Genomic DNA, 24,680 nt, shown 5'->3' with positions numbered 1-24,680 from the left:
TGGTCTGTCTTTGTTGATTGGTGTTCCTCACGCAACATAGACCCTGTGGAGAGTGACGTATCCTTCATACTGTCTTTTCTCCAAGAACGCTTGGAAATGGGGCGCACCCCTTCTACTCTTAAGGTTTACGTAGCAGCCATTGCGGCGTTCCATGCTCCCATTGCTGGCCAATCAGTGGGACGTAACGGCCTTATAATCCGTTTCCTGAGGGGTGCTAGGCGATTGAATCCTCCTCGCCTCCTCACCGTTCCCACTTGGGACCTCTCGTTGGTCCTCAGGGCCTTAAAGGGAGCCCCCTTTGAGCCAATGGGTTCAGCCGATCTCAGGCCCCTAACGCTAAAAACCGCTCTGCTGTTAGCACTGGCATCGGTTAAGCGCGTTGGCGATTTGCAGGCCCTCTCTGTGAGCCCTGCATGCCTTGAATTTGGGCCTGGAGACTCGAAGGTCGTTCTGAAACCTAGGCATGGCTACGTTCCTAAGGTGCTCTCAACCCCGTTTAGAGCTCAGGTCATCTCGCTTTCTGCTCTTCCTCCCTCGGCGGATGAACGAGAGCTAGAGCTACTCTGCCCAGTCAGGGCATTGAGGACCTATGTGGAGCGATCGCAGCCTTTCAGGCAGTCGGATCAGCTCTTTGTTTGTTTTGGTGGCCGCACCAAAGGGTCTCCGGTCTCAAAACAGCGCCTTTCCCGTTGGATAGTGGACGCTATTAACCTGTGCTACTCCTCACTGGGTGCAGACTGCCCCATAGGAGTCAGGACCCACTCCACTAGAGGAATGGCTTCCTCGTGGGCTTGGTCCAACGGAGTTTCCATTCAAGACATCTGTGAGGCGGCCAGCTGGTCTTCGCCGTCCACTTTTGTCAGATTCTATCATCTCGATGTCCCGACCTTGCAAGCTCGGGTTCTTTCAGTGTGATTAAGCGGCCTCTGGCGAGTTCTGCCTCACACAACCCCAGGAATTATTTCCTTAAGTGTAACTAGGGTTCGATTAAGGCTTTGCCTTCTCGCTTGTCTTTTGGACCCACTCCCATGTGTCCAATATCAGGCTGTATCGTTCCCAGCCGTGGCACGGCGTGGTTGAATTCGTTCCCCATACGCAGTACGAGTGAAGTATCGAAAGGGAACGTACTCGGTTACTAACGTAACCTCGGTTCCCTGAGATACGGAACGAGTACTGCGTCACTTGCCGTGCCACGAGGCTGCGGCTTCAGGGTCGTCGCTTCAGTCGATTACACTGAAATCCTATGGCGAAACGCCTGCTTATATAGCCCCTAACCCCGCCCATTTCGGCGGGAATATTCGCGCGCTTTGTCGCCATAGGTCGCGCAGCTATGCCGCGCCGTCATTGGTTCAACAACTTGTCTATGAGTGAACCAATGACGATGCAGTTACACTGCGTTATTGAAAAGGCTTCAGCAGCGGGGAAAAAGGGAGACCTTTCCCCATACGCAGTACTCGTTCCGTATCTCAGGGAACCGAGGTTACATTAGTAACCAAGTACGTTTATGGTTTTGAATAGAGGTTGATGTTTAATATCGGTTGGTGTAGCTATATATAGAAAATGGGTAAAATTCAACAATTTGAACATGGAGCCACATTATATCTATGGGATTGAACCATAATATAGGGCATTTAAAATTAGATTACAAAAGAAAAGTTTATTAAGACTGAGAATATAAATGGACGGATACTTTTAGAATTACAGGCACACAAACTTTGGAAAAATACTATTTATAGCACTCAGATAGGAATGTTGATTTGTGTTGATAGAAAAAAACAAGATACATTTCTAGTTTCAACATTATTTGTTCTTCAGAAAAATATGCGACCATTGAAAATGTGTACCAATTTGCTCATGGAGGTGCATTGAGATCCCTATCTCTGGAAATTAACCATATTGGGCCTAAAAAAGTAAGAAAAGAAAAGTTTGTTAAGAATTAGAATCTAAAAGGATATTAAGATATCTGTAATACGAGTTACAGAAATGCAAACTTTGGGCAAAAAGTGTTTTTTGCCATTTTTGAACTATTGGCATATAATGCAACAAAGATTGCTAACGTCAACAGATTTTACTAATAGATCTACCAATCTCTGTGTAAAAAATAAAATAATGATGTTGTTCTAAAGTCATTTTACCCCCCTGTAATCCGACTCCAAATCTCAGGTGAAAATTGTAATTATGACCTCCCCTCTACAAAATATTGGATTATACTCAGTAAATATACATCTGTGACATTTAATATTTTGCCTTTCTTCTTCATTTATGTTTGTCTTTCTTTTGAAGAAAAGAAAAGAAAGAACATCAAAAATTTGAGCAGGGAAAGTTTCTGAAATTTGGTTGATTTTGACACAAAATTACCCAAAAGTGTTTATGTCTAAGAACCTTTTATACATCTTTTATGCACATACTTAACTGCAGATACTGAAATTACATACACTGTCTGGTACAGTACAAATATTTTGAGTGTTCCTTGTTCCTTGTTTTGAGTGTCTCTTATTTTCCTATAAAGAACCAAGATTGTCCCTTATTTTTCTTTCCAGAAGTTGGGAACCCTAATTTAGCCCCCCCTTTTTTCTCTTTCTCTTTCCAGGCCTCCTCCTGCCGTCATGTAGTGGATGTGCCATTGGATTTACATTTTATAATAAGAAATGTGTTGGTAATTATGAACTTGTATTGAACAGTGCAAAAGTATGACTGTTGTTTTTTTTAGTTTTTAATATCTGTATTTCAATGCACTTTGTAATTGTAGTGGTATGGTCTACAGCTGTTTTGTAATGACAGTTCCTTGTAATGATGTTCCTTGTCTTTTACAGATTATAATGAGTGTGCGATTTTTCCAAGCATGTGTGGCAATCACTCCGTGTGTGTAAATACATATGGAAGTTATGACTGCACCTGTAATAATGGGTTCGAAAGGAGTTCAGGAGCGTGTAAAGGTATGAGAGAGGATTGTGGGATTGAGGAGGCCACCTTATTTACATTCATTTAGCACCTAGTCACAAAGTAAAGCATTGTAAAAAGCAGTTTATCATAAAAGACACAATATTTGCAGCTGACTTTAATGTATAAGCTTTATACAATTTTATACAATTTATACAATTGTTTAAACTTTATATAATTTATAAAATAATTTTTAGTAAAACTAAGTAAATTATACTTCATGCCAACTTGTGTCTTTTCCTCTTGTCAGATATAGACGAGTGTAAAAAGAATGAATTTGCCTGCTCAGATCATATGGAGTGTGTGAATTCAATTGGCTCTTACATGTGTATTTGTCAGCTTGGGTACCAGCGGACGAGCGAGGCAGAATGTGAAGGTGAGTGCTTTCTTTCTGCTTGCCTTTTGTTTTTTGATTTTCAATCAGAGATATATTTAAAAATATGCTTAGTCCTCCAATGTTTATAATGGATGTGAATGGGGGGCCGTATGAGGGTGAGTGAATCATGGCAGAATTTTCATTTTTGGGTGAACTATCCCTTTAATACTTCTGTTATGGCCAGGTTTTTTTTGTTTTTTGCACTGATTGAGCATCTAAACAGTCAATTAAAACTAGTAAAGGCTTTCATAAAAATAGTAAATGAGTCTACAGGACTATCAGTAACGACAACCAGTTTTATGTTTCACTTTTGTTTTTGCAGTTGCATGTGAAAATGTGTGCTAAAGAAACCAAAATAAAAATCTGATCTGCTTGGAATTATTATTTGGGATTTTTCTAAATGTTGTGTGCTGTGTGTTATTAATGAATTTGTCCTATCATCACTGTGAAGCTGCTTTGAAACAATCTGTATTGTAAAAAGCGCTATATAAATGAAGATGCCTTGACTTAATGTGTGTAAATACTGTGTCAGAAACAACAGCAGCATTGCTTGCATCTGCATGAAGCACGTGTGTTTGTGTATTTCTGCTGCAGATGTGGATGAGTGTTTGTCCTCAGTGTGTGGAGTTCACAGCAGTTGCATTAATACACCTGGGAGTTTCCTCTGCACCTGTTCTCCAGGGTTTCATAAACATGAGAATGACAGCAGCGGCCCATGTGAAGGTGAGAGCCGGTGTCCTGAGGCTAATGCCAACTAGGGATGTTCACAGATGAGGCTTTTGCGCCACGTTCTGCTTTGTAACTTCAGGAGATATTAAAGGATTAGTTCACTTTCAAATTAAAATTTCCTGATAATTTACTCAGCGCCATGTCATCCAAGATGTTCATGTCTTTCTTTCTTCAGTCGAAAAGAAATTAAGGTTTTTGATGAAAACATTCCAGGATTATTCTCCTTATAGTGGACTTCACTGGGCACCAAACGGTTGAAGGTCAAAATTACAGTTTCATTGCAGCTTTAAAGCCTTTTATGCAATCCCAGACGAGGAATAAGAGTCTTATCTAGATAACCATAAATGCTCATCTTGAACTAGCTCTCTTCTTCTTCTTCTCTATTGGAATTCTGTCAGTGTAGACACTGCTAAGTGTATTACTGCCCTCCACAGGTTTGAACTAAATTGTCATATTCAATATGCTAGTGCAAGTATATAAAAATTAGTTCAAACTTTGACCTGTGGAGGGCAGTAATACACTTAGAGCTAGTTCAAGATGAGCATTTATGGTTAAAACGTATATAATTTTTTATTTATTTTTTTTAGAAAATGAGCGATCATTACTCTAGATAAGACCCTTATTCCTCGTCTGGTATCGTTTAAAGCCCTTTGAAGCTGCACTGAAACTGCAATTTTGACCTTCAACCGTTTGGAGGCCATTGAAGTCCACTATAAGGAGAAAAATCCTGGAATGTTTTCATCAAAAACCTTCATTTCTTTTTGACTGAAGAAAGACATGAACATCTTGGATGACATGGAGGTGAGTAAATTATCAGGAAATTTTAATTTGAAAGTGAACTAATCCTTTAGTAAACCATAGTAAATCACACATCTTTATTTAGAGAAGGTTATCTCGATTCAAAAGAGCTCAAACACAACATAGCATGATGCAGATCTTGAGAAAATCCTCATGGAGAGACATTGACATGCTGCTCGGCTAAAGCTATAGGAGATCCGGATCCGATCGCCCCACGATCATGAAAGTTCAACCAATGGAAACTGGATCGGACGATGTGGATCAATCAGACACTGTTTTACAGCTGGAGAGTGTGTCGATGGATCAGATTAGCAGGTCTTGATTTACCGTACGCCACGGAATAGAAGCTGAAACACTCATCAAACAGGATCTTATTACTTCTTACTTATTCTATGTAATTATAAATATATTTGAGCTTTATTGTGGCGTTTAGTTCTTATGTTCAGTAAAACACTCAGATCATGTGTTTGAAGAGGGCTTTTTTTGGACTTTTGATAAAAAGGCTGCAATGGTTCAAATGCCTTAATTTTTGATTGCTTTGAGATATCAACACAAAATTTGGCACAGATGCAGTTGACATGATTGTAAACAAGCCCAAACTTGATTATATGACCTTCCATAATATACTTTCTAATAGTCATCATGTCAAGCACGAATAATAACAAAAGTAACAAGATCAAAATCTATTTTATTCAAAATCTGAAAGGTTTTCTTATCAAATGAGACCGTGTCTTTAAATGGTACCTTGTTTTTTTGTAGTTATAAGCCATTACATTAAAAATGCCTTCGGGGTGTAAGGGGTCAACAGAGAGCTGATACATCTCTTATAATGCTTGAATGATCAGGATTGGCCGAACATGATGACAATAAATTGGTAGTCGGTATCGGCTGCAAAAATCCTGATCGGAGCATCATAACCGTAATAGATGTTTCATACGCACAATGTTATCAGAGTGTGTTGACACTTTGCAGGCGTTTTCATGAGCATAATTGAGAAAAAGTCACAAAATTTCAAGAAAAACATCATAGGTTAACTAGTGTTTCTGACAACTCAAAAATCGGAATGGGTCAAATTGACCCGGCAACTTAAAATGTGGACATCCTGAAGCATCTTCCCATAAGCTTGACCGTTTTAAAATGACACAAACAGCACAGAGAATGTTCTTTCATCCATCTTCCCTCTCTCACAGACATCGATGAGTGTGAAGATCCAGATGTTTGTGGCACAAATGCCACCTGCTACAATCATCCAGGCGGATACAGCTGCAAATGTCACCAGGGTTACAGTAACTACGGCAACAACCAGTCAAAATGCATCGGTGAGAATTATAACAGCGGGGCAAACTATTATTCACTTCATTTTAGATGCAGTTTTTAGGTTGTTCTGTTCATTATTTTGATCTTTGCTGTTGTTGTGCACAGAAATGAACTGTGATCAGTTTAAACCTGAGCCTGACGCTGGACACACACTGGAGAAGGTAGAATGTGAACTTATTGCTTATTGTGGCTGTTATAATTATCATTAGACGCCCAGCTAACATGGTTAAGATTATGTAGATGTTAAGATAAAATATAATTTATTGAACGTTCTTGATCATGACATTGAGAGAAAACCTTCTGGGAACAATATTCTTGGAACATCCTTGTTATTTATCAACATTCTCATCGTTTTGACAGAAAATGTTCTCAGAACAACATCCCTTATGAGGTTGTTTATATTCCCGGAAATGTTAACGTTGACATTCTTGGAATATTACCAAAAACTTTTATATAATGTTTTAATCATGACAATACAACTGGACATTTTAATGGTTTAGAAACATTGCAAATCACTGTTCCCACAAAGTTTTATAGACTCATAGATTCTGATTTCTGTGTGTTGTCTTTTAGTTGAAGCATTTGATGTCACTGTTGAAGAACAGCTGTGAGTCTCTGAATGATCCACAAGCAGAACAGTTCACTGGAGAGATGTTACTGGAGGTTAAACACACTGCGTAATATATTCACACAGTAGTTTGTGTACATGCACTTTCACAGTGGCTGAATCAATGTCTTTTCCACAGAACTTGTTCAATTCCACTGATGATCTGCTGTCGGATGGAAACATCACTAGCGGAAAGATGTTGAGTCAGTTTCTGGATGCGGTGGAGAACAGCATGCGTCTGATTGGACCTCAGCTTAAAGAGCCTGTGACCAGGATGGAGACGCACAACACCTGTGAGACACAAACATCATCTCAATGTGTTTACAATATGAATACAATGAAAGAAATCCTGAGTGCTGAAAGTGTTCTTCTGTATGATCATGTGAATCACAGTCGCTGAGGTTGCAGTCAGGCGGAGTCAGACTCCGCCCACTGGGAGTGTCACTCTGAGCACAGACTCCGCCCTCTTCAACATCAGCTGGGAGACAGTTGTAGGGAAATCATATCCAGGTACAAACACACACATGCACATATATGTACGTATGAAAGCACCAGCACATTCATGACCGGATGTGAATGTCGTTTTCCTGTAGGTTTTGCGTTTGTGGCGCTGGTCAGTTATAAAGATCTGGACACATCTGGCCATCAGTTCCACAAGATCAGCAGAACATCACAGGAGCAGGAGAGCAGAGAGAGATCAGATGTGAAGGGGAAAAACGTCACTTATCAGCTCAACTCGAAGGTGGTGACGGCCGTCGTCAGTAATCCAGAAACCAAACAGCTGTCTGAGCCGGTGATGCTCATCTTTACCCACACGGAGGTGAAGATCCCGACCAGCACAACGACTGGAAAAACTATAGCCGCGTTTCCACCACAGGAACTTTCCCCAGGAACTAAAGGGACTTTGGGGTGGTACTCAGTGTGTTTTGAATGCAGGGACTAGGGTCTAAATTAAGTTCTGGGTAAAATTTCCGCTTCAGAAAGTCCCTGCTCACGAGGTAGTACTTTTTCAAAGTTCAGGAACTTTTGGGGGTGGGACTTGGGCACTGAACATGCTGATTGGTCTGTTTTTTTTTAGTCTGTTGTGGTGCGTGCAGTGAGTTGTTTGCTATTTGAATCAATAATGGAGTTTAAAAATTATGGCCGATGGACCGACGACGAGGTTTAGGCTTTATTAAACTTATAAAGCAGAGGGTTTAAACTTATGAAATCCAGCGGGAACTGGAAAGCTGCATGCAGTCGTACTTCGCTGGATTAATCTTCATGGTACTTCAGACCATGATGTAAACACAGACAGCAACAGGTCTAGGGGGAAAAAAGTTCCTGGGACAAATTGTTCCGGGTAATTTCTGTGGAAAAGTGGCTTTTTCCTGTATAAAAATCCAGTTTAAGCTAGATTCTAGCTGGTTTACCAGCTACCATGTCACATTAAAAACAACTTGATCATCTTAAGTATCTGGTCTTCTCACTTCTTCAGGAGAGGGCGGAGTCTGGGGGTGTGGCTTACTCCTGTGTGTTCTGGAATGAGGCTGAGGGGGCGTGGTCTGGGCGGGGCTGTGAGAGGGCGTGGTCTAACAGCACTCACACAGGCTGTTCCTGCTCTCATCTCAGTAGCTTCGCTGTGCTGATGGCCCTTTATCCCATGCAGGTACATCTGTGACCCAGAAAATCTGACATTATACATATTTTAGATCAAATGATCATGATTTTTTCCCTTTTCCTCTCCTTCAGGACTCGTTTGAGTTGGTGTTGATCACACGTGTGGGTTTAGTTCTGTCTCTGGTCTGTTTATTTCTCTGTATCCTGACGTTCCTGATCTGCCGCTCAATCCAAGGAACCCGAAACAGCATTCATCTTCATCTGTGCGTGTGCCTCTTCATCGCAGACCTCGTCTTCCTCTGCGGGATCTCCAGTACTCACAACAGGGTGTGTGTCTTATGTGGGCCATTCTACAGAATTGGTGCAAACTGCTGTCCCACAACCAAAAAACACATTTAAAATGCATTTAAGTATTCAAATCTTACATGTTTACTAAGATCCTTTTACAAACCTGATTCCAAAAAAGTTGGGACACTGTACAAATTGTGAATAAAAACAGAATGCAATGATGTGGAAGTTTCAAATTTCAATATTTTATTCAGAATACAACATAGATGACATATCAAATGTTTAAACTGAGAAAATGTATCATTTTAAGGGAAAAATAAGTTGATTTTAAATTTCATGGCATCAACACATCTCAAAAAAGTTGGGACAAGGTCATGTTTACCACTGTGTGGCATCCCCTCTTCTTTTTATAACAGTCTGCAAACGTCTGGGGACTGAGGAGACAAGTTGCTCAAGTTTAGGAATAGGAATGTTGGTCCCACTTTATATTAAGTGGCCTTAACTACTATGTACTTACATTTAAATTAATGATTTGATATAATGCACTTATTGTGTACATACATGTTTTTACATTGTTCTTATATTTGAAAAACATCTGCATGTAATTACATCTGTAATTAATTTCTGTAATTATATTTATAATTACACTGTTGACCCATCCCTTACACCTAACCCCTACCCTTGAACCTACCCATACCACCAAAGCTTTCCCTAACCTTACCCGTATCCCAATTCAATAGCAGCAAAAGTGTTTTACAATTCAATATGAACCCAATAAGTACATTGTACTTATTTTTTGATGCAAGTACATAGTAGTTAAGGCCACTTAATATAAAGTGGGACTGGAATGTTGTCCCATTCTTGTCTAATACAGGCTTCTAGTTGCTCAACTGTCTTAGGTCTTCTTTGTGGCATCTTCCTCTTTATGATGCGCCAAATGTTTTCTATGGGTGAAAGATCTGGACTGCAGGCTGGCCATTTCAGTACCCGGATCCTTCTTCTACACAGCCATGATGTTGTAATTGATGCAGTATGTGGTCTGGCATTGTCATGTTGGAAAATGCAAGGTCTTCCCTGAAAGAGACGGCGTCTGGATGAGAGCATATGTTGTTCTAGAACTTGGATATACCTTTCAGCATTGATGGTGCCTTTCCAGATGTGTAAGCTGCCCATGCCACACGCACTCATGCAACCCCATACCATCAGAGATGCAGGCTTCTGAACTGAGCGCTGATAACAACTTGGGTTGTCCTTGTCCTCTTTAGTCCGGATGACATGGCGTCCCAGTTTTCCAAAAAGAACTTCAAATTTTGATTCGTCTGACCACAGAACAGTTTTCCACTTTGTCACAGTCCATTTTAAATGAGCCTTGGCCCAGAGAAAACGCCTGCGCTTCTGGATCATGTTTAGATATGGCTTCTTTTTTGACCTATAGAGTTTTAGCCGGCAACGGCAAATGGCACGGTGGATTGTGTTCACCGACAATGTTTTCTAGAAGTATTCCTGAGCCCATGTTGTGATTTCCATTACAGTAGCATTCCTGTATGTGATGCAGTGCCGTCTAAGGGCTGAAGATCATGGGCATTCAGTATGGTTTTCCGGCCTTGACTCTTATGCACAGAGATTGTTCCAGATTCTCTGAATCTTTGGATGATATTATGCACTGTAGATGATGATAACTTCAAACTCTTTGCAATTTTTCTCTGAGAAACTCCTTTCTGATATTGCTCCACTATTTTTCGCCGCAGCATTGGGGGAATTGGTGATCCTCTGCCCATCTTGACTTCTGAGAGACACTGCCACTCTGAGAGGCTCTTTTTATACCTAATCATGTTGCCAATTGAACTAATAAGTTGCAAATTGGTCCTCCAGCTTTTCCTTATATGTACATTTAACTTTTCCGGCCTCTTATTGCTACCTGTCCCAACTTTTTTGGAATGTGTAGCTCTCATGAAATCCAAAATGAGCCAACATTTGGCATGACATTTCAAAATGTCTCACTTTCAACATTTGATATGTTATCTATATTCTATTGTGAATAAAATATAAGATTATGAGATTTGTAAATTATTGCATTCCTTTTTTATTCACAATTTGTACAGTGTCCCAACTTTTTTGGAATCGGGTTTGTATTATCTATTGAATCCCACAATAACATTTAAAATATCAGTATGCTTAATATATAAAATTATCATTTATTGGGCACCTTTAACTGGGAGGTGGCGGTCCCCAACCCTAACACCTAAATTTCAACTTGTGAAAATACTGATATTGCAATTTTTTCCAGAAAATTATTTATTTTATATATTCTTTGTAAAAGAGTTAGACTTTAATGTCAAGAACAAATGTTGATTGTGTTTATCTCTCAGGTAGCGTGTGCGATTGTGGCTGGCCTGCTTCATTACTTCTTCTTGTCTGCGTTCTGCTGGATGCTGCTGGAGGGGGTTCAGCTCTATCGGATGGTTGTGCTGGTGTTTCACACCACATTAAAACATCTCTACATGTATGCGGTGGGATACGGAGTCCCTCTCGTCATCGTCATTATCTCTGCCATCTCTTATCCGCGGGGATACGGCACTGATCGACAGTGAGTTTCTGAATCCAGTGCTGTGTGTGTCTCAGATCTCTGAATCAGCCCTATTTTAAGTTTTATTGTAGCTTTATTATTGTTTTATTCATTTTTTTTAAATTAGATTTTATTTTTAGTTTTGTTTTGTTAATTTTAGTTGAAATTTTAGTCATTTTATTATCATTATTATTTTAATATTTCTGTTTAGGTTTAATTTATTTTAGTTTTATTCATTTATTCATTTTAGTACGGAAGAGGATTAGGGCCAAGCAATAATAAAAAAAATAAAACCATCTCGAGATTAAAGTTGTTAAATTACGAGAAAAAACTCGTTAAATTTCGAGAAAAAAGTCGAGATAAAATGTTGAGAATAAACTCGTTAAATTACGAGAAAAAACTCGTTAAATTTCGAGAAAAAAGTCGAGATAAAATGTTGAGAATAAAGTCATTAAATTATGAGAAAAATGTTAAATTTCGAGAAAAAAGTCGAGATAAAATGTTGAGAATAAACTCGTTAAATTACGAGAAAAAACTCGTTAAATTTCGAGAAAAAAGTCGAGATAAAATGTTGAGAATAAAGTCGTTAAATTATGAGAAAAATGTTAAATTTCGAGAAAAAAGTCGAGATAAAATGTTGAGAATAAACTCATTAAATTAACGAATTTATTCTCGTAATTTAATGACTTTATTCTCGTAATTTAATGACTTTATTCTCGTAATTTAATGACTTTATTCGCAACATTTTATCTCGACTTTTTTCTCGAAATTTAATGAGTTTGTTCTCGTAATTTAACGACTTTTTTCTCAAAATTTAACGAGTTTGTTCTCGTAATTTAACGAGTTTGTTCTCGTAATTTAACGACTTTTTTCTCGTAATTTAACGAGTTTATTCTCAACATTTTATCTCAACTTTTTTCTCGAAATTTAACGACTTTTTTCTCGTAATTTAACGACTTTTTTCTCGAAATTTAACAAGTTCTCGTAATTTAACGACTTTTTTCTCGAAATTTAACGAGTTTGTTCTCGTAATTTAACGACTTTTTTCTCGTAATTTAACGAGTTTATTCTCAACATTTTATCTCGACTTTTTTCTGGAAATTTAACGAGTTCTCGTAATTTAACTACTTTTTTCTCGTAATTTAACGAGTTTATTCTCAACATTTTATCTCGACTTTTTTCTCGAAATTTAACAACTTTAATCTCGAGATGGTTTTATTTTTTTATTATTGCTTGGCCCTAATCCTCTTCCGTATTTTAGTGCTTCAACTTAAACTTATTTCAGTTTATTGCCAAGGCAACATTTCAAATTTTTGTTTACTCTAAGTTTTTCAAATAATATTTATATTTCAGAATTATCCTACAGATAATAGGATGCACAAAACTCACATAGGCATCATCAACAGGTGATCTCCAGCAGGAAATACACCTGTATCGATAACTCATTGTTAGGCTTCAGAAACTCTCCTTTAGTTACTTGATGGTCAAACATCAACTCAGAAGCTGTAAATCCAGATGAATCATTCACAGAGTGTCTGATGACTCACAGTAATGAGGCCAGTGAGGTTCCTGTCACAGTGTTTTGTCATCGTAGCGTTCACTGCGCTTATCAGGATTTGTCAGATATATTAGACCTGCAGTCTGACTGTACTTTCTGTGTAAGAGCAAAGTGTCATGATGGCATCATGTTAATAAAAAAACATAAAAATATCAATACTGAAATAAAAACTGGAAAAAAAAAAAACATTTATTTTTAGCTAGTGGCAAATGCACCATTTCTTATTTTTTCTCTTATTTTTTTTAACTTAAAGTACTAATATATATAATAAAAATGAAATAAATATGAATAAGTTCATAGACATATTAAAAAAAACTTATAAAAATGACAAAAACACAAACATTTCTAAAACAATAAAAGTTTAATTGAAATATATTTTTGATACTTAAAAAAAAAAAATCAGCTAGTTGCCAAAGCAAAATTTCACATTTGTATTTAGTTTAACTTCAAGTGCTAAAACTAAAACTGAAATAAAAAAATAATAAAAACTCTATAGATATATTTAAAAAAAAAAAAAAAAAAATGTATAAAAATGGCAAAAACACAACAAAATTACTAAAATGATAAAAAAAAACTACTTTGAATACTTAAACTAAATAAAATATTTTAAAAAATAAACTTATTTTATTTCAGCTAGTTGCCAAGGCTAAATTTCTCATTTTTATTTAAGTTGAAGTACTAAAATAACTAAAACTGAAATAAAAATGACAAAAACGCAAAAGGCACTAAAACTTTAAATGGAATATGTAAAAAAAAAAAAAAAAATTAAAATATTAATAACTATAATAGTTTATTACTGAGATTACTGGCACTAAAATTACTTATACTAAGTTAAAATAGTACAAGCTTGAATACAGTCAAAGGGAATGTGAAAGAGAAAGATGAATTGCTACAGGAAGTCTTCTGTGTGTGTGTGTGTGTGTGTGTGTGTGTGTGTAACCATGTGACTGATTTATCATCCTAACATGTCTGTTCCAGCTGTTGGCTCTCTCTTGATCGTTATTTTATCTTGAGTTTTTTCATACCCGTCTGCATCATCGTCATCCTCAACTGTTTTGTCTTCATCATCACTGTGTGGAAACTGGCTAAAAAATTCTCCAATCTCAATCCAGACCTCTCCAAACTCAAACAGATCAGGTGTGTGTGTTATTTTACTATCAGTCATATACTGTTATAGTTTTTATGAGCCAGTCTTTAATTTTGTTTTATCGCAGTGGTTTTGATGAATTATATTTTCTGTAGGAGTTTTACAGTGACCGCAGTGGCTCAGTTGTGTGTTCTCGGCGGGACGTGGATCTTTGGCTTCTTCCTCTTCCAGGAGAAAGGGACTGAAGTCATGTTGTACCTCTTCATCATCTTCAACAGCCTACAGGGGGCGCTCATCTTCATCATGCACTGCCTGCTGTCCAAACTGGTACTTCAAACACAACATGACAACAGAAAACACATGATGAATTGACTCAAACACACTGAAGGTTTGGTAACAGTGGTTTGTTTTAGACTTTTAAGTCACATCTCGCAGGATTTCAGCAGTTTAAAACAGGGGTGAAAAATACATTGCGGAGCAAAGAGGACACTGACAACACGTCGACAGTCAAGACACAGCAGGTTACTTATGATATTAAACAAAGTCCCAGCTTTCAAACTGTGTAATTTTTAAAGAAATTCGAACAATAAAAAGCATTTTGTGGCTCTTTAATGTGTCGTGACAGATCGCTGTAGCGCCTCAGATCAAGCGGCCCGTGAACCGATCATCTCTTCCTACTAGTTCATTTATAGCGTCAAATAAACGTGCATGAACATCAGAAGGAATGTTGTTTAAAACGCGGAAAGATGTAAATACACACCATTTTTCAAGGTCAAGTCCACCAAGGTTAATCTTCTAACTCCTGTCTGCTTTGTCGGACAAAATGGCGGATTCGGCGTTATGATTGGTTAGATCGCTTGTCAATCAAACTCCCGGCGAAGGGTCAATTGTTATGCATAAATTGTATAATATCATATCAACCACTAGGGTTGGACCAGAAACATATGGTACGTTATTGTTTAGTCAAATCATTTGTATAATTTATTTTGGCTGTTGTGTCGCCCCCTTCAGGTCAGGACGGAGTATTACAGTCTGTTTGGCCGAATGTGCCCACAAAAGAAGAAAGGAGAATACAGTACCAGCCAGTCCAACAGCAGTCAGGTACGTTAAGCCTAAAGTATACTTCGGTTTTTACGCATGTGCAAGGCTCCGCATACAGTGCAGATAATGCAAGTTTCGTCACCAGAATAGTATGCATGTCACACTGAATTTGTTTTGCACTAATCAGTTGTTCCAGGAAGTGATAAAACAGTCGTTTCACAGTAGAAAATGAAACTAGACAAAATACTGGAGTCTGTGCAACAACAAAAGATGCCCACATTGACAAGTGCTTGTGTGAGAGGGTTATGAGAATACACAAAGACATTTTATTGTTCTTGACTTCTGGAGAAAAACAGTGCTGGACAAAGATGAAACTTTATAGAGCGCATGTGTGGACCACCTGTGTTCATGAACGCTATTAAATGGAGTGTATTTTGACAGGCTACACGTTCAACTGTCAGCCTGTGCTGGTGTATGCATAAAAAAAGTATAAATTGGGCTTGTTTGAATGATTTAAAGCAGAGTTTGTGGCTTCAGCTTCTTCATTCTTCCTTTGACTTTGACAGAAACCGCTGCGGAGCGACAACAGCACAGGAGAGTCACAGATATGAAGTCCTCATGGATGTTTACAAACTCTTGAACACAAGACAATATCTGAAGACTTTTCACAAAGCTTCAGTTCAGCCTTTCCTGTCAGAAGATCTTCGTATTGCTTTCCATCCATCTGTTCAGGAAGATTGCAGATGTGGGTTCATCAAACATCTGTTTCCTGAGACGGAGTTAAAGGTCTGTCATGGGAACGGCTGAAACGGATCACTCCATTAAATGAGTAAAATATTCAGGATGCTTCTGTATTTGGCTTTACTTTGTTGTGCAGGTGGAGGATCTTACATTTTATGTCATGCAAATGGTGGCAGCTTTAAAATAATCAATGTTTTATTGTATCAAGGGAGATGTTGACATGATTATGTCATAAAAACAGTTAAACGCCTCATGAACTGTGTTGTTTTATTGTTTTATAATGTTTACTGGTGTGCACTTATAATGTTAGTATGCTTTTTACATCCAAAATTGTCATAATTCAGAAATAAAAGGCATTTTTCCTACCCTGATTTTAGCCTCTGATTTGAACGCTCTGTTTTAAGGGGCGTGTCTCTGCGAGACTTCAGTGTAAACGCCCACTGCTGTGATTGGCTGACATCTTTACATATAAAATAGCTAAGTATTACTGGAATATTTTTAGTGCATTTTTACTATTACAGCTCTCAGGGTTAATTAATTATGAAAAGTGTTGCATCTGTGGCATTATATTTAGATCGTGGCATGAAAGGTTGCAGTGATGAACATTGTAGTCGATCACAGACATGTTGTTGAGATCATGAAAGCTGTGATCTCATCAATTTCTGCACACTAACGAATGATTTCATCATAACTAACAGTGCAAATGTGATATAACTAAGAGATTCGTTGAATAAAACGGGAGTTTTGGTGCGAGTCCAGAACTGATAAACTCACTCTGTTTGATTGACAGCTCCAGAGATTGTAAAGGGAGCGTTCTTTGAACGCTTTCTTTATATAATTTAATCACCATTTAAATAACAGATTATTTTCATCCTACTAAGAGAGACAACGTGAAGTTGAGCGTTTAGTCGCTGGTTTGATTTACTGACACACAGACAAAGATCATCTGACTGTACATGAATCATTAATATCAGGAGGCGGAGCTTCACCTATCAATGTCATCGATAGGCACATTCCAGGATCAGTCGTTCTCTGGTGTCAATATAAACGCTTTTATTGGACTAACAAGGAAGTTTTAGTTCAGGATATTCTTACAGTACGATGACCTCTTATATATCAAAAGCTCAAGGAAAAGTTGATTTCTCAATTTATGACCCCTTTAAAATGATCCCTCAGAAGCCTGAAAAATGAAAGTGAAACTGTAGTTGGGTTTTAAACAGTAGAGAGGGTTCATTTATGATTTATGATTGCCGATCTCATGTTAAAAATAAATTCTGTTGTCTGATTGTGTACTAATATTTCATGAGTTTATTTTAAAACATTGAATGTATCATTTTGTCCTGTTATTATGCAGATGATCAAAGCATAAACATCTTCACTGAGAAACGTTCTGCTCCATAATCTTATTTTTTTCTAGTTTCTGCCTCCATTACACAGGAATGTAAAGAACACAACAGCCAGTAGTTAACCCGAGTGAAATGTGTTTACATTGGTAAAGAATTAGAGGTCATGTGAAAAGGACAAACAGCTCATTTATGAGTCTTATCAGCTAACTTATTACACTGTGGTATGTCTTCAGGTCAGAGGGAGTGTTGTGAACAGCCAAATCTGTGTACATAAGAAGAAACGACCACACTTTAGCAACAACCAGTTTGGTAAATGTGTGTGTGTTTCAGCATATGTGTGTTTCACTGTTTACAACAACCTCTATAGAGTGATCAGATCTCATTGACTTCCCAGCTTCTCATGACTTCAGCTAACGCTCTGGCAAGGTTCTCTCAAAGTTCAAATTGGTTTGGAGCTTCATGATTCATGAGTGACAGGGTTTTTAGCATGATAAGGGATCAGATTTTGAACTTGTATCTGTATATTCAAGCGATCGCTATGCCAAATAAAAGTTGTAGCTACAGTAAAAGAGTGACCAATCTCTCAAAACGTGGATTACACCTGTGGTGGGAGACGACTCTGAGAATACAGTTGAATGACTTAATTGAGATTGAATATAGGGCTACTCCTGTCCATCATATCCACACTGGCCTGACCAGAACATCTGTGCAAAGTTCTGCATCATGTTCTACAATGCGCACTTCAAGAAAGTGTACTGTAGTTCTGTTTGAAGTTCAAGGTCAAATAGTGGAGCACTGCAGCCATCTACTGGTTAAAGTGATAATTTTTTACTTTTAAAACTGCTTTTTCCAAAAGATGGGCAAAAATCTTACACTAAACCATGTCAAATTATCCGTGTTATCCCCATGAATGAAAGTTAGAAATATATAAAGTGAATTTTTTTTTTATAAAAAGCTGTTTTTGTATAAAAACCTATTTATTTTTTTTCAAGTCACCTTTATTTATATAGCACCTTTTACAATGCAGATTGTGTCAAAGCAGCTTTACAGTGATAACTGGTATATGGTATCAGTTCGCATACAATGGTGTCAATGCAGGCAGATCAAAGCACTGTTGAATAGCAAATCTCAAGTGTCCCCAACTAAGCAACCCAAAGGCGATAGCGGCAAATTTATTTTCCATTTATTTATGTAATAAATCCTCCAAAAAATGCACAAATGCGGAGTAAAAACATTAATAAACCGAGTAAAACAGAAGGAGTGTACAACAACAACAAAAAAACAAACAGCGCCAGAGGGTTAAATATGCAAATTAGGCATTGTCTAATTAAATATGAACTAATTTGCATACCTTTCTAGAACAAAAATCTGAACATTGGTTGAAGTCAGATTGAAAAATCTTGTTTAATTTATTTTACATATTGAAGTCAATGGTTTTTACAGGGGGATTTTGGTAACTTCATACATCAGAAAAAAAAAAAATGTAATAATTTTTGTGAATTAAATGTATATAATCAGGCAAATTATTTGTGAATGAACCCCTTCACATGATGAATGAAAAGACAAGTCTTGACTGGCAAATATTTGACATATTTCAACAGTTATTAGCCTACCTGTTTTGTCATATCTGCTCGTTTTCTTATTTGCCATGTTTTTCTGTTGTATTGCTCTCATGCCAGGAAAATAGATTCATTTTCATAATTTTATTTTGTCATCATTATTTAGTTTTAATAAAGTGTCACGGATCCCTTGTCTCCCGGTCTCCAAATCCCATGATCCTCCACTCCCTATATAATGGACTCACTCCCTTCACTCCTTGTCTGTCCTAAATGTTATATCGTTTATGTTGGCTGTTGTTATTCTCCTTCGTTTCATTAAAGTACCCATATTGTGGATTTCCGTGACTGCCTCGTCTTTTGCAACCACCAACCGTAACAGAAGGACAGACCTAAACCGACTGGACATCCACAATTTAAACATGGGTTTGTTCCGGGTTCCCGTGGCTCCCGCTCCCCCTCAGCCTCTCACAACTACTTCTGCGGCCGACCGGCTCATCGGGCTCTTCCAGGTTGGTCGTTCACTGGAGAGGTATGTGGAGGAGTTTGTAGAGCTTGCTTTCCTGACTAACTGGTCAGATGCACTTTTGAACACCCTGTTTCTGGACGGACTGGACGATGACACTATCCGTTTTGATGAACCTGAAAATTATTTCTCCTTGAGCGAAACCATTAATCTAGTTTTGTATTTAAACGGATCTAATTTCTGTGTCGATGAGGTTCAGGATATGTGTCAATCCCGTCCAGTCCCTCCAGAAACAGAGGTGGCCAGGCCAGTTGGTCAGACTCCTTCTTCCTCCACATATCCCTCCAGTGAACTGATTTCCTGGTCTACGCTGGACCCACAATCCTCCGTTGGGCCCAGAAGGCGTGGGAGGAGGAAGAAGCACGCTCCAGCCCCCTCCGAGCCCGCTCCAGCCCTCTCTCAGAGCACGCTCCAGCCCTCTCAGAGCACGCTCCAGTGGCAGTAGGGATTCTGGTGGAGTATGAGGGGATGGACTGGCCCTCTGCTCCAGCAGCCGCCGAGCCCTCAGCTCCAGCCACCGCCGCCGCCGAGCCCTCTGCTCCAGTCTCAGCCGCCGAGCCAGCCGCTTCAGTCTCAGCCGCCGAGCCAGCCGCTTCAGTCTCCGCTGCCCACGAGCCCACTCCTGTCCACAAACCCACGCCATTCCGCAGACTCCTGAAGTCCCTCCTTAACCTCCCCAAGTATTTTTTTGGGGGGGCCAAGTACCCAGGCGTGGGATACATGTGGGTGGGTCTTTGCCGTGGCTGCCCGCTGTACCTGACCCGCCATGGCCGCCCACTGCACCTGAACCGCCGTGGCCGCCCGCTGTACCTGACCCGCCGTGGCCGCCCACTGCACCTGACCCGCCATGGCTGCCCGCTGTACCTGACCCGCCATGGCTCATGGACCCGCCCTGGAGACCTCCACTCCTACCCATGCCTCTCCCTGCACCGGCATGAGGTCTCCAGGGCGCCCACCCCCCCTCCCCGGTGTTCCATCTACGGCGCGAGGTCGCGCCTACCGGGAGGGGGAGGTACTGTCACGGATCCCTTGTCTCCCGGACTCCAAATCCCATGATCCTCTTGTCTCCTCACCTGCACTCACTTCCCTCGTCAGCTCCTCAGCATCACGGATCACCTGCACCTGTTCCTGATCGTCATCACTCCCTATATAATGGACTCACTCCCTTCACTCCTTGTCTGTCCTAAATGTTATATCGTTTATGTTGGCTGTTGTTATTCTCCTTCGTTTCATTAAAGTACCCATATTGTGGATTTCCGTGACTGCCTCGTCTTTTGCAACCACCAACCGTAACATAAAGTCAACGGTTCTTATAAACTTTGGTTGTCGTGACAATATAATTCTGCCACATTCTTGTGGCAGTGAATGTTTTGGGCGGGTTTTGCAGATCTTTATTGGGCTGGAAATCGTCACAGAATCGTCAAATCTGGCAACAAAACTGCTGGAAATACAGTCAGAACAGCAGCCAGAACAACATCTGTCTTGACATGAGCAGGAATACAGCAGAACGAAGTGGAAATGAATGTTCAGCTTGCTTGGAACAAATAACAGAGCTAGAGTTAACATTTATAAGAGCTTAAGACAGCCAGCAAGACATTTCTTGAGGAATTTCATACATCACGAACCTTCCAAAAACACTTCAAGACTTAAAGAGCAGCTATTTACTGTTTCCTAATGGAGCTAAAGTGGACACTTCTTATGGGTGAGTAGCCTAGATGGTTTTACTCCGTTCACGTGTGTAGTAGTAAATATAGACTATGACGCACTGAAGCTGGAATAGTAGTCTAGTCAGACAACTGCTGGGAATGTGTCAGAGACAATAAAAACAGAGCTGTGCTTGTCTGTGTTAATCAAAGACTTCTTTAAGATCCACAATTTCTGTTAGAAATTTGAAACCAGAGACTTATGACGCAGTTATCTCAATCAGTTTCTTTCTTAAACCAAAACGACACAGAAATCGTCCCAGTGTAAGATTGGCAATGAGGAATTGATTATGAAATAATGCACAAAATAGCTTCTTTTATATGAATCCAGCACATGCTCGCGATCGCGAAGGTCTCTTTTCTTCTGTCCAACTTCAGTCCTGCTCTCGGGACTATCTTTAGATCACGACGGAGGCCAACTGGTGCAAATATGAAGTCGAAAACAAAATATAATTTCTTCAAAGTGGAAACTATACTAAACTAACTACATGGTAGCCTATGCAGATGAAAACCTAAATTTAACAAGCATTAAAAATGCAGTAATATTCGGATGGGCCTAAACTTTGCAATAGTAGCCTATATTACCGCTCTATCTATAACAATTTAGCAACAAAATACGTTGCGAATATGGAAACATTTGGATGCGTGAGAACACGGCTGTTCCTTTCACTTTCGCTTTGAATTAATTTTGGCTTGTTTGGCTATGTATAAACCTGTTTTTCATTCTTGTTCTGTTTATGTTTATGAATACCGTTAAATAAAAAAAACTTTAACATAGGAATTAAGATAGGCAATAGCTATGTTTATAGTGTTTAATGTTAACACTCCGCTTTATTTACAGGTATTATTTCTGAATGTAATAATGCGACTTATACACGTGACTTATATGTTGTTGTTGTTTTCTCTCTCTCAAAAAAAAAAAAAAAAAAAAAGTAAAAAATAAAAAATAAATAAAATAAATATAGGCTATACTAAATATATGTATGTGTGTGTGTGTGTGTGTGTATGTATGTATGTATATATGATATACATAAGGGTCTTATCTAGCAAAACGATCAGTCATTTTTGAAAAAAATACAACTGTATATGCTATATATTTTCGAAAATGAGCAATGGTTTCTCTAGATAGACCTTATGAAGCTGCACTGAAACTAATTTTGACCTTCAACAGTTTGGTGCCCATTGAAGTCCACTATCAGGAGAAAAATCCTGGAATGTTTTCATCAAAAACCTTCATTTCTTTTCGACTGAAGAAAGAAAGACATGAACATCTTGGATGACATGGGGGTGAGTAAATTATCAGGAAAAGTTTATTTGAAAGTGAACCAATCCTTTAAACTTTGACAGCTCTGATTATAAATTAATTTAGCTACAGCATACTGTAATGATTGGTCAAACAGGTTTGAATCAAATGCAAGCTTTTATAGTGCAAGTGCGTTGTCGAACAGGGGCAGACAGGAACAGCAAGGGACAGGCAGAATCGTGGTCACAGTAAAGGCAGAAGTCGAGACAGGCAGATATCACTTACAGGTCGGGAAACAATATACAGTCCAAAGGTAGGCGGCAGAGAATCTTAAACAGGTACCAGGCAGACAGACAGAATAACAATGCTCGGAATTGTAACCATTGTAAACAAGACCTCGCAATGTGTGTGAGGATGTGATTAGCATATACAGTCCAGGTAATGTGTGGCAGCTGATTGGTGGAGTGAGTGCAGGTGATTGGCAGGGAGGATTATGGGAAATGTAGTCCGGGAAGGACTGGAAACGTGCTCAAGCTTCACCTAGACCTTGACCCAGGTATTTTTATTATTTTTTATTTACCTGATTGTAGTTTCATCTTTTACCCATTTTTCTATGGCAAACTTGAGCAAGTTTGAGTCTGTTAATAACATAATTATGGATATATATTCACAGAGAGGCGAAGTTGGACAGTTAAGGACAGCAATTTTGTGATAATTTAATTTACAATTACAATTATGAGGACCAGACATACAAAACAAAAGGGATGTACAATATTTCAATCATTTAAATGTCATGTTGTTTATTTTTACAACTATTGCTCAGTTTAAATTAGGGTTGCAAAATTCCGGGAATTTTCAAGGCTGGAAACTTTCCATGGAAATTAACGGTAATATAGCGGAATTAATGGGAATAAACGTCATTTGGAAAAATGCTGGTTAGCCTTTAACAGGGAACTTAAATGTAGTTGAAAAAAAAAAAAAAAAAAAAACATCTTGCAGCATAATCTTGGTTAAAACAACCAGATTTAATGCAATTCCAGTTGAATTTTTACCCTGCACGTTTCTTAATCACACTACTTACTGCAGGGCTATTGAGACCACGCCCCCTGCATGCACTGTGCATTCCTCCATAACATACACATTTGAACAAAAATGCAGAAAAAGTTATAATATTGTGAAATATTATTACAATTTAAAATAATGGTTTTCTATTTTAATATACATTAAAATATAATTTATTTCTGTGATCAAAAATGATTTTTTTAAAAGAAATTAATACTTTTATTCAGCCAGGATGTGTAAAATTGATAAAGTGATATTAATAGAATTGTATTGTTAGAAAAGATTTCAATTTTGCATAAATGCTGTTCTTTTTAACTTTTTATTCATCAATAAATACTGAAAAAAAGTATCAAAGGTTAAAAAAAAAACATTAAGCAGCACAACTGTGAATTGAGTATCAAATCAGCATATTAGAATGATTTCTGAAGGATCATGTGACACTGAAATAAATAACACTGATAGAAATAATGAAATAATAATGTTATTTCACGTTATTGTGGCAAAACAAAATGTTTATGTTTGTATATGATACATTTATATACAATTTATATAGAAATTTCCAATTCCAATAATTTTTTGTAAATTCCCATTAATTCCCATAAATTCCTGTTAAGTTTCCAAATTTCCATAATTCCCCAGGTTAAGTTTCTGTGGAAACCACCCCTTTGCAACCCTAGTTTAAATCAGTTTAAGGTGAATCATTTCTATTTGGAAAGGAGGGGCACCTTGTGGTTGGAGTTTGGAGTCCCATACTAGTAATACAGTCAGAAGAGTAGCCAAGATAGAAGGAAAACTTTGGGAATTTCATAAATCACGAACCTTAAACTTTAAGCTCTATTTACGGTGCTTCCTAACATGGAACTAAAATGGGTACTTCTTTTGGGTGAGTGAAATGTTTTACTCCACGTGTGTGATGAATATATTTTTGACGTAGCTAAAATAGATTAGTAGTCGGACAACTGCTGGGAATAAGAAAATAAGTAAACAAAGCCTATTATTTTAAGCTCGACTATTTTTGTCGTTAGGCATTGAAACCAAAGAGCCATAGAAAATTCCTCTTTGTTTTGCACCAAAAACGACCCATGAGACACTCGATAACTATTAATGAGGAAATGGTTGTGAAATAGTGTGCGTGTGTCTGACTGGCACACCTACTCGGATATATGCCTGATTTCCCGTTTTTCAAAGCTCATGTCGAAATCAATGTCCTCTTTCAGTTCTGTTCTTATTGGGAATATCCTTAGATCAGGGCGTGAATATAAGGAGTATTAGCGCTGTCGCCTACTTCAGAAAGTAATTTTGACTCGTACTGTCGTCAGAGCTTTTTAAACAAGAATTTGTCGTATTTGCCTTTAAAGGTTGTGCAGCAAAAAGCAATTTAGATGCATGTCAGCTTAAGGCGAGCATACACTGTGCGATATCTGTGCGATTTCAGCAAGGTTACCAACTCACACTGTACGAGTAGATCGCGTGCGATGGAAAACCAAAACGCACGATTTATGTGCTCACACTATGCGGTCCGATGGTCGAGGCGTGACTTGACTGCTCACACTATGCGTTTGAAATATGCACGATAAACCCACGTAGCCTACTGGGA

The 24,680-nt window shown here is 38.5% G+C and overlaps 1 protein-coding gene across 1 annotated transcript in view; it reads left to right on the top strand.

Annotated features, from left to right (window-relative positions):
• Window positions 1-15,906, top strand: part of LOC125271096 (adhesion G protein-coupled receptor E1-like) — a 29,765-nt gene extending 13,859 nt beyond the window's left edge. The window contains exons 2-18 of the mRNA XM_048195057.1: window positions 2,591-2,656; window positions 2,814-2,936; window positions 3,191-3,316; window positions 3,911-4,039; window positions 6,034-6,162; window positions 6,266-6,321; window positions 6,734-6,823; window positions 6,907-7,060; window positions 7,161-7,277; window positions 7,361-7,587; window positions 8,245-8,415; window positions 8,499-8,693; window positions 11,024-11,241; window positions 13,757-13,915; window positions 14,021-14,192; window positions 14,877-14,966; window positions 15,473-15,906. Coding sequence (XP_048051014.1) covers window positions 2,591-2,656; window positions 2,814-2,936; window positions 3,191-3,316; window positions 3,911-4,039; window positions 6,034-6,162; window positions 6,266-6,321; window positions 6,734-6,823; window positions 6,907-7,060; window positions 7,161-7,277; window positions 7,361-7,587; window positions 8,245-8,415; window positions 8,499-8,693; window positions 11,024-11,241; window positions 13,757-13,915; window positions 14,021-14,192; window positions 14,877-14,966; window positions 15,473-15,517 — 2,267 coding nt within the window. The 3' untranslated portion in view covers window positions 15,518-15,906. The remainder of the gene's footprint in view (window positions 1-2,590; window positions 2,657-2,813; window positions 2,937-3,190; window positions 3,317-3,910; window positions 4,040-6,033; window positions 6,163-6,265; window positions 6,322-6,733; window positions 6,824-6,906; window positions 7,061-7,160; window positions 7,278-7,360; window positions 7,588-8,244; window positions 8,416-8,498; window positions 8,694-11,023; window positions 11,242-13,756; window positions 13,916-14,020; window positions 14,193-14,876; window positions 14,967-15,472) is intronic.
• The last annotated feature ends 8,774 nt before the right edge of the window (window positions 15,907-24,680 follow it).

This window comes from Megalobrama amblycephala, linkage group LG7, assembly GCF_018812025.1.
Source record: "Megalobrama amblycephala isolate DHTTF-2021 linkage group LG7, ASM1881202v1, whole genome shotgun sequence".
Taxonomy (NCBI): Eukaryota; Metazoa; Chordata; class Actinopteri; order Cypriniformes; family Xenocyprididae; genus Megalobrama; species Megalobrama amblycephala.
Note: the sequence above shows the minus strand (reverse complement) of the source record. Positions and strands in the feature narration are given on the sequence as shown.